The sequence below is a fragment of the Pygoscelis adeliae genome, unplaced genomic scaffold (genome assembly GCF_000699105.1).
Source record: "Pygoscelis adeliae isolate BGI_AS28 unplaced genomic scaffold, ASM69910v1 Scaffold156, whole genome shotgun sequence".
Lineage (NCBI taxonomy): Eukaryota > Metazoa > Chordata > Aves > Sphenisciformes > Spheniscidae > Pygoscelis > Pygoscelis adeliae.
Genome location: NW_008825016.1, coordinates 4,224,006 through 4,234,060, shown reverse-complemented (window position 1 = coordinate 4,234,060; position 10,055 = coordinate 4,224,006). Strand labels below are relative to the sequence as shown.

Genomic DNA, 10,055 nt, shown 5'->3' with positions numbered 1-10,055 from the left:
CGTCCAGCTCTGGAGCCCTCAGCATAAGAAAGACACGGACCTGTTGGAGCGGGTCCAGAAGAGGGCCACAAAAATGATCAGGGGGATGGAACACCTCTCCTATGAGGACAGGCTGAGAGAGTTGGGGTTGTTCAGCCTGGAGAAGAGAAGGCTTCGGGGAGACCTTATTGCAGCCTATCAGTACTTAAAGGGAGCTTATAAAAAAGATGACGGCAAACTTTTTAGCAGGGCCTGTTGCGACATGACAAGGGGGAATGGCTTTAAACTAAAGGGGGGTAGATTTAGACTAGATATAAGGAGGAAATTTTTTATGCTGAGGGTGGTGAAGCACTGGTACAGGTTGCCCAGAGAGGTGGTGGATGCCCCATCCCTGGAAACAGTCAAGCTCAGGTTGGATGGAGCTCTGAGCAACCTGATCTAGTTGAAGATGTCCCTGCTCATTGCAGGGGGGTTGGACTAGATGACCTTTAGAGGTCCCTTCCAACCCAAACTATTCCATGATTCTGTGATTCTATAACATCCACTGTAAAATCTCAATGAAGACAGGTTAACACTGGAGTTTTGACTTCTAGTGCTACATCAGTATAGTAACAAATCAGTCTGCCTACCTATGGATTCTGCAATGCATATAGAACTCAATGTTGCCATTTCCTGAAGAGCTAATGAAAAACAGAAACCTGATCAATCATTTGAGCACCCAAACAACAGTCTCTATATCTTCTGCAAGTCCTTCTTTTCAAGAACTTGCTCCCAGTACCTTTAAGACAAGATTACTCCAGCAGTTCCTGGAGAATTCCCCTCCAATGTCAGAGCTTGATTATTAAAACAGGAACTTAGGAAAGATAGAGAAAAGGAAACAATTTGCACTTCTCTATCTGCAATTTCATGGGTCTGGCTTGTGTTAAGTGTACAGACCCTTGTTCCAAGAGAGGGCATAAAGCCCTGAGCAAGAAAAATCCCAGTCCACGGCCTGTTCATGGGTCACTGCAGCTGCAGAAAACCGGAGATCAGATGAGGCAATTTCAACAATGAAAAACTAATCAACTGAAAGAAAGGAGATATTACTTGCACATTACAAGGGAAGCTAGAGATTAGGGAGACAAAAAAACTTTCCAAAAGCTCACTCAAAAAAATCAGAAACTGACCCCCTCCTCCCCTGGATGCTAGATTGCTAGATGCTGTACACACATGAGCTCAGTTAGGGACAAAGAGAATGCGATCCAGTTTCCTAGCTCATATGTAAAACGTAAAACAACAATTAAAAAAAAAGCTAGTGACTACATGATAAACTAGTGTCATTTAAAGACACATGTGAAGAAATCTGCACCACCACCCCATGCACTTTAACATAATGCATTTTACAGCATTATACAAACTGATGCTCAACATCAGAGAACTTCCTCACTACAAGCTCTGTCAAGACATACACGCCTCATTGATAGCTATGGTCATGTTGTACTGGCATTAGAAAAATGGTAGTCACACATGACTTATTTCAAAAGTAAGAGATGAAAAACTTAAAAAAATCCAAATAGTTAAAATTACTTAAAGTGGAAACTGTTCCCCTCAATAACAACTAAGCTTTTACAAGAATTTTTATCCCTGAAGAGATAAATGGAGTGTCATGCAATTTGCTGCAGGTGAAGTGCACAGCAAATAGTATCTGGAAAAGCTGAGGTCTTGCCCATGTCAAACAGGCACTGGAAGTCTTACAGAGCTATTGTGTAGGCAACAGCTTGCTCTGATACTCACTATAAAATTCTGTCATCATTGTACTGTGGGTACCTATGACAAGTAGCTATTACTCTGCATGTTATTAAGGTAGTCATAGTTTAACAATACTGCATGCAGGTAAGTGTAATGAGCCCTGGAAAACTGCAAGACTAAAGGCCTTGCATTTAGAAAAAAAAAATGTAGTAACAAATGATGTTGCCAACATTTAAACAATGCTTTATTGCCTATTTCAGTTAAACTGCAATCTGCATTTACTATCATAACAGACAGCATTTCTCTCCCAGCCTTTTTTATAATATGTAATACTGAAGGCATTTTTATCACTTGACAAAAAAGGACAATACTGAGCAGTACTTACCACTGTCACTGTCAGTCCTATCAAGACCCCAACTCATAAGACTACATATGATCTAACAGTTAAAATCCAAGAGAAGTAAGCTGTAAAGAAAACAATTTACGAACACATACCTATGATGGAATCCCTTCGAAAAACATCTCTGTCAAAAATATAAAATGACAGATGGCGAAAGGTCCGAGGAATTTCACAGTAAAAGTCTTCTCCATAGAAGGGGCTGGGTAAAAAAAAACAAAACAAAAACAAAAACATACACATAAACACATACACACACACAAAACAAAAAAAAAGAAAGAAATTAGTGTTGGTATCCTGGAAGAGCCAGTGTGTTTATACTTCACACCCAGAACATCACTCTGGACTGTGACAGTCTTTCCCGACCATGAATGCTCCTTCAAGCACTTTTCTACTTTGACTCTTCCCAACTATCTTAAATGCCCACAGAACAACATTTCTTAACGTGCAAAAAAGAACAGATACGCCTTTTTACCTGGAAAACAAGTGTCCCTAAACAAAGAGGGCAGAGACCACATTATTTGTTAACGTACAGTGCCTTGAAGGGTAGAGAGAGGCCCCTGCCACCACACTATGCTTACAATAGACCATTACAACGGAGATCACAAAAGCATACACATGAATAGGATGAGCAAAATACAGTGTGGTTCATGACATATATACTTTTTTTTTCTTTTACAAGGATTTCATTTATTTAAAATAAAATGCCTACAGCCATTGCCTCTTTTCTCATCCCCTGCAAAGTTTCTTATTTAAAGTCAGATTCAGTCAGCTGATGTAACTAAGCCTTGGAGTTGGCACGATGCTTGTTACCTGATAGCTCTGCATATCTGCCGATTTTTGCTTACTGGAATTGTATAGAATAAGTTCTTTTACAATAAGACCAGATTTAAAAAAAAAAAAAAAATTATCTCAGCATGAAAAGCTCTTTAGAGATTTAGGGGGCTATCTTTCGATTCTACCAATTTAAATGGGGAAAAAAAAAAACCAAACTCAGACACCTAATAGCAACCCTTTCAGTTTCTCTCTATCCAATTATATGGTTAAGGATTTACTCCTAAGAACTATAAGCATATATCAACATTATTTATTCATTGACAGGTCTACCATTTTACACAGATTTTTCATTCCAAGTCACTCATGCTTCAATAGATCTAAATGGGTGGATGCAATTTGAGTCATATGGACAAATACAGCAAGCACTACAGATGTAGAGTTAAAAATAAATCTAATTCCAACAGGCCAAAAGCCAGCAGGTTTTTTTCTTCCCTTTCTAAACACAGACCTCCTTATTGTCTTGGCTAAGCACAAAAATATCAGACAGAATTGTGCTGTAGCTTTAATCATTATCAAAGGCTTCTTATGTTAGAAAATTAGATATCCAAAAATTATTAATAGTTCCTTGCATTAACTTTCATTTTTTCAGCATGTTGTCAGGAGAGGTCATTCCCTTGGCTTCTTTCAGGATATTTTACATCACCAGATACTTTTCCTTGTATTTCTGCCTTCAGTAAAAATACACTCCCCCAGAATTGCCACATTCCCTCAAGAGCTAGCTGACAAATCTCACTGAAAACACACAGGCACTGCAGATTAGCTAACCATCTGTGTTTGAAGGGAATATGCCACACTAATTTCATGAAGTCCAGAGACATCACTCAGTATTCAGTAAGAACATTACTTAAGTCACTACTCCACCAGCCACGTGGAAGAACAAATATTGAATAAACAATGAAGCCCAAGGCATACCCACAGGTTAAACTTCCACCACTGAAACAGTTTCCCATTCCTTGAAATAAATGCATCCAGCTGTAAGTTATGGCAACCAATGTAAGCCCACTCAGTCATCCCTACTGTGAAGGCAGAGGAGAAAATTTAACAGCTGGAAATGGCAGCTGGTTTGACTGTTTGTCCCAACTACCCCCTCTGATTCAGCACTCTCGGTGATGTCCTCTTCACCCATTCTGCTCTGAGAGGTTTTACTCGGAATCAAGAATTCAGCAGCCACCGCTTCAGGCACAAAATACCTGAGTTCTTTGGTATAAGCAGCTTCTACCAAACTGGGAACTATCTGACTGTCCCAGCAGCCATGCTTCTGCTGGCAGCCCTGAGGGCCTCATTCTGTGCACATCATTTGGTGCAAGTTTTCACGCACAGGCTTAACCCAAGTGGGCTACACAAATGCATAAACATTGCCCAAATATCTAGTGCATTATACATGCAAAACACTTTCATCGTTCTGAGCCCTAATACTCTGTTCAGCCATAAAATTGTCCTTTCTGCTGGAAGAACACGACAGATTAATTTACTCACTAATGACCTTAGAATGAAATGATACTTAATGAACTGTGGATTATATACCAAATTCTCTATCAAGAATACGAGGGAAGCTTCAGTATATTGGAAGTCTAAAGGCAATGTAAATACAAGTGAGACTTACACTGAGCATACTTTAATTCAGCTCAGCTGATTCTGGAGGAAAGAGCAGGGAAGAGACAACTGGGGCCTTTCGCAAGTCCCCTATTAATGTTTGTCACTGGTGGTGGTTGAGGGCAGAACATAAGTAGGACCACACCACAGCAAAACAAACACGAGATTCAGAAAAGCAGAGTGGACAACAGGAAGCATCTAGTCCAATACATGGTATCAGAAAGAGACTGATCAACAGAAGGAATGTTATGAAGGTTGACTTAGCCATGCAGGGACCACATCTGGTCACTACTTTTAGGCACAAGGCTTATTAGCCTAAGCAGCGCCTGCTGGCTGGTACTCTCCATAGACACATTACTTGCAGCCGCTGTCAAGAGAAGAGAAGCTTTGTTCTGCTCTTGGCTTTCCCCCTCCGAGATCTTGTACCCCTTGTTGATTCACAACTTCGCATGACTCAGGTAACACCCCTGAGGTGCACTGCATTCTTAATTAATTTAAGCAAGCAGATTTCCAACACAAGTGCACTCACTCTGCACCGGATAATTAGCCAGCAAAGTTTTAACTGTAAGGATACACATCGAAATAAATCTGATATCTCCCCCCCACCCCAACCTTGCGTAGCTCTGCAGAAACAGTATCTTCTTTCTGAAGGAATCAAAAGTAACCACAGAAATGCTTCCAGTTTCCACTTAAATGTGTGCTTTTCCTCCATGTATCTCTTCAGAACAATACTCACTTTGTCTCCCACCCAGACCTGAAGAGCAAGAGGTCGCAGCAGTCAAACCTCATGATTTATTTCCCAAGCTAACGTATCTTGAGCATGAGCCCCAGGGCTCCAGAATGGTTTTTCCAAAAGAACAGCTAAATCCCTGCCTCAGTGTCCCCTCTCCCAAAAGCCAGAATTAGTCTGATGGGGCTTCAGTGAGTACTTTTATTTTGACATAGCAATTAATAAAAAGCAGCAGCATCTGCCTACACAGCCCTCAGGAGTCTGACAAGATCCTCCAAAACAAATACTAGAACTAGCCCGGCTGAAAACTCGGGAATCTTTCAGAACCAAGTGAGTTCAGATTCAACTTCCAGGTTTTGAGTTAAGCTTTCCTTGTAGATTAACCAACCCTACACTCAAGAGAAATTTTAATCATTCAAAGAGGAGGAGAAATAATGAGGGCCCCCTCCCCTAGTCTTGCAGCATAGGCTGCAGATCAGTATGGTCACAACGGAAGGGCATGGACAAGACCAGTGTTGTCATTATTTCAGTTTCTTCTGGACTTCAAACAAGTGATGGGATATAACTGCTGAGAGCAGGATCTTGCAAGAACAGAAACAGTGGACCTCCACTGTAAATGCAATTCAGCTCCTTCCATATATATAATGCATGAATATAAATGCATTTTCAAACCCAGCTTCTTCAATAGACTATTAAATTTAGAACAGTTTTACTAATTTCTTTTTAGTTTTGCTATCACAGCAATGAGAAGAGTAGCAGTGCAGGTATCAATTACTGTTTAGTTATGAAATGGGGCTTGTTCCTAAGTCACTGTCTCTTGTTTTCCTGATGGGATTAGAAACTACAGAGAAAGACCTGTACCAATTTTTAAACCCTTGCTCCAAGCTTTCAGGCACACACGGGCCTGATTCTTTAGCCTTCTACTCCACATACTCTCACTTCATACCCCTTTCGCATCTCTTTTCCAGTACATACCCATCACCTTGCTATGCTCTGAAGGAGGGAAGCTCTACCTCAGCAGTCCTTTTCTCAGGAAGTGTGGGGTTCTCTTACTGCACAGCTTTTATACAGCCCCTACCACTGACACATACACTAATCGATCCCTCCTCAGGACACTTTCCCTAGGATGCTTCCACAGCTCTCGTGACAGAAGAGACACCCAAAAAAAAGGCAAGTTAAAGCATAAAGAATAGTGCAATGGATTTGAATGTTCAGGCATACTTTCCCCTCACCAAAAACTTGCTTGTTCTGAATGCTCACAGGAGCAGGAAATCAAAACCTAAAAGTTCCCTCTAGGTATTGTTTCACTCACATACAGCTATCCAGCTTAGAGCCCTTCCCATTTCAAGATATCTATTTTTGAATCTCTTTTAATATGTGTTTTGGCAATGGATATTTTCAGGAGGAGGCAGGGAAGGAGAAGAGAAACAAATTACTGTGTAGATCAAGTGGAATGAAAGCAAATAAGGAAGAGAATCCTCATTTCAAACATGATGAATGGGAACTTCTTCCCCTAGAAAAGGTTCAAAATTTGTTCACTTTTACATGTTTCATAAACTCCAGAGGCATACTTACAACTTTAATTCCATACCTTCAGGTATCTACTGAAATCACCGCAAATAATATTAACAGAGAGGAAGAGACTTCATAAAACAAATCTCAGTGTAGAAACATTTCTTTAGTTTCAGGCTGTGTTGCAAAACCTCGTGCTTGTTTCTGAATACTTAGCTAAAGCAGTTTTGTTTTGGCACCAGTACTTCAGTGGATGAAGTGAACGAGTTGCATGATGAATAATAATGAAACCCCTCAAACCAGAATTCTTTGTGTATGGATTTTTTTTTTTTAATTGCCTTTGTGATTGAAAGTAAGGACTATTAACATGCCACAGACAACTCCACATCCTCTGACTATTTTAAAACGTTTAGAAATACTGGATTCATCCTGCTGCATGAACCGAAGACCAGAGTTCACATCGCCATGTGAGTGGGAAGCAAAATCAGTCTGTACAAAGGGGTACACTTGTTTGTTTCTACTACTAAGCTTTTTCTACTACTTGGCTAATACGTTTTATACTGTGCTTTGCAGCGTATGTAAAGGGAGTGGGGTAGAGAAGAGAAGGTTTATTCAAAGCAGATACAGCAAGCCAAATAAAATCTGAATACACTTCAGTCTCCTACTAGACACAGAGCTACAAGACAACCGGCAAGTAAGACAGGCTCTGTAAGAGCCGAAGTTGGCAGATGTCATGGTAGCTTCCTTACACAATTTATTAAAAATATCTGGTATTATATTTGAAGCACAGATTTGGCAGAGGACATGCAGCAGGAAGTATATGGCACAGAAGGCAACATCTAAATCCAAACATACCACTTATGCCCACTGTTAAGAGATCAGGCTGCAGTCTTCCAGACATCCACCGAGCCTAAGCAAGTTTTCCCTCATGTCACTGTGCAGAGACACCCAGATGGACAGTGCTGTGTTATAGCCACAACCACCCCTACTACACAGAGAAAAAATAAAGCAGTGTGCATTTTCTCATCCCTATGCTCAGAAGAGAGAGACAGACACACGAGCTATAGTTATCATCTTCACTTGACAGTTGCTGGTTTGGCTCAATGAGGCTTACAGGGATTATGATAACTTTAAGCAGCAGCCATTTGGCCCCTAGTCACCTCCCAAAATATTCTGTAAGACGACACACACAAACCACAGAAGTCACATTACAGCTGCATTTACTACTCTTTTTTTTTTTTTTTTTTAGTCACTCAAAGCAGCCTACAACACCAACAATTGTTACTCGCATGGGTGGCTTTTCATGTGGATAAACGCTCTCATTCATAAACCCTGCCTTGGGTCTCAGGGCTCACTTCATTCTCCTCCTTCCACTAAGTCTTGCTTCCCCTTCCTGGTGTTCTTCCCAGCTGTATTACCTCCCTACACAACCATACAGTCCTTGCCTTCAATAATATCCCTGACCAGGCTGAAGTTGTACCCATACCCATCTTATTCCTTTCCCTTAAAGGCTTGGGGTGTTTCAGAATTGAAGTCTATTGATATTAGGAATTCAAGCCATGGTTAGATGTAGTCGGGTGCAGAAGATGGCAGGCGCTGGGGCAGACAGCACACTGAGAAGTGAGCTGGGAGCACGCAGGAGAGAAGCTGCAGAACATGCTATAGCATCCAGCTCAAGGCCTCTTTACTTAAGGCCTCCAGGCTAGGGAAAGCTGTTATTTCAAGGAGGTGAGCTGGCAATGTAGGAATATGGAAGTAGCTAATGGAACTAACTCAGATACAACAGCTAATTTTGGCAACACTCCAACTAAGGGAAACAACTTTGTGTTTAAAATTTAAGAAGTGGCCTGCATCCAAGATGTTATCAGAACACGAGAGAAGTTTAGCTATGCAGCCATGAACTCCAAACATAGGAAAATAAAGGGTTTAAGCAAGCCTAGAATTAAAAAATAACAACTTTAAATATGGCAGCAGAATTACTTAGAGAAAGTTCTGAGAGCTACTGATTGAATCTGTTACCTGATCTAATACTAAAACAAAGACACAGCAACCTCTTGTTAAAGAGAACGCAAACTTGACTATGAATTTACAGCACATTTCACTATACACTTACAAGCACGCTGCAGACTTGTAGTTCTCACTGTTACCTTCACTGGAGACTAGCAAAAAAAAGATTGGGGGTGGGGAAAGTGCCTCTGGCTTCATTTGCTGTTTCATTCAGGCTTTGATCACTATGTTTAGCACGTGAAAAATTCCTCAGTGAAATAGTGGAGAACTAAATAATCACAGACTCAAGACGCTTGGCTCATCTCTCTAAAGCACACAGTCAGCCATTTGATTCTTAACGTGCAACAGTTTTTGCCTTTATTCATATCCTTGAAACAAATTTAGAGATGTCACATTCCTTCCATTCTTCACCTATGATTTGAGAAGCTGCCTTGATTTCCTGTTGCAGCTGACACTGCCCTTTAAGTGAATGGAAACATTTGATGCAAACAGCAAAGGCAAAGTCAGTCTTAACGCCAGCAAGACAAGAAAGTTTATCCTCAGGGAAGATCTGTAGCTAGGAACAAGTCCTGGATGGTGGAGCCTGAAGTTTGAAGCTACTCATGGGGGAAGATAAGTAGTTGGTTCAAAGGAAATTAATAGGCAAAATTCTTGGCAGGCTGTCTACTTGCAGCTCAGAACTAAAGAAAAGTTGTAGATCTGTGCATTTTAAAAAAAAAAAACCAACCCAAAAAACTCTCACACGTTCCTTAGGACATAAAATACATGAGTCCCTTCACATACGTCTCTGCTAGGTTATATGGAATGGATCCAATTCTATTCAGTGCCTTTGTGGATGATGGCAATATAAATATTGAACAACAAATACAAAACAGAGAAGTGTATTAAATCCTGGCTCTAACTGACCTTTCCCTCATATCTTATGACTTGCATGTGACCTCCTTAGAATTTACTAAAAGCTTGTGCCAAGGAGTTTATGAAAACAGTGCTGCTTGAAGAGTTCAAGATTCTCTTCCTGGGAACCTGGAGAGCTTGCTCTGATCAACCCACACGTTCACTGTGCTTGTCCAAAGATCCCCAGAGAAGTCGGATGACTCTGAACTGCCCCACACAAACAGTACTTTTGCATTGCTCTGTGGTTTCATAGAAAGGCCTGCCCATGTTGTAACCCTTGACTTGTTTCAGTCAGACGCTACCGAGTTATCCTCACAGCAGCCCTCAAAATCCTCCAGCACAAGGCAGCAGTGCCACCATCCAGTTTAACAGAAGCCA

The 10,055-nt window shown here is 40.9% G+C and overlaps 1 protein-coding gene across 1 annotated transcript in view; it reads right to left on the bottom strand.

The window, feature by feature from the left end:
• Positions 1 to 10,055, bottom strand: part of RASA3 (RAS p21 protein activator 3) — a 96,613-nt gene that overhangs the window by 82,642 nt on the left and 3,916 nt on the right. Inside the window, exon 2 of the mRNA XM_009326264.1 lies at positions 2,203 to 2,306. Within this exon, the coding sequence (XP_009324539.1) occupies positions 2,203 to 2,306 (104 nt within the window). The remainder of the gene's footprint in view (positions 1 to 2,202; positions 2,307 to 10,055) is intronic.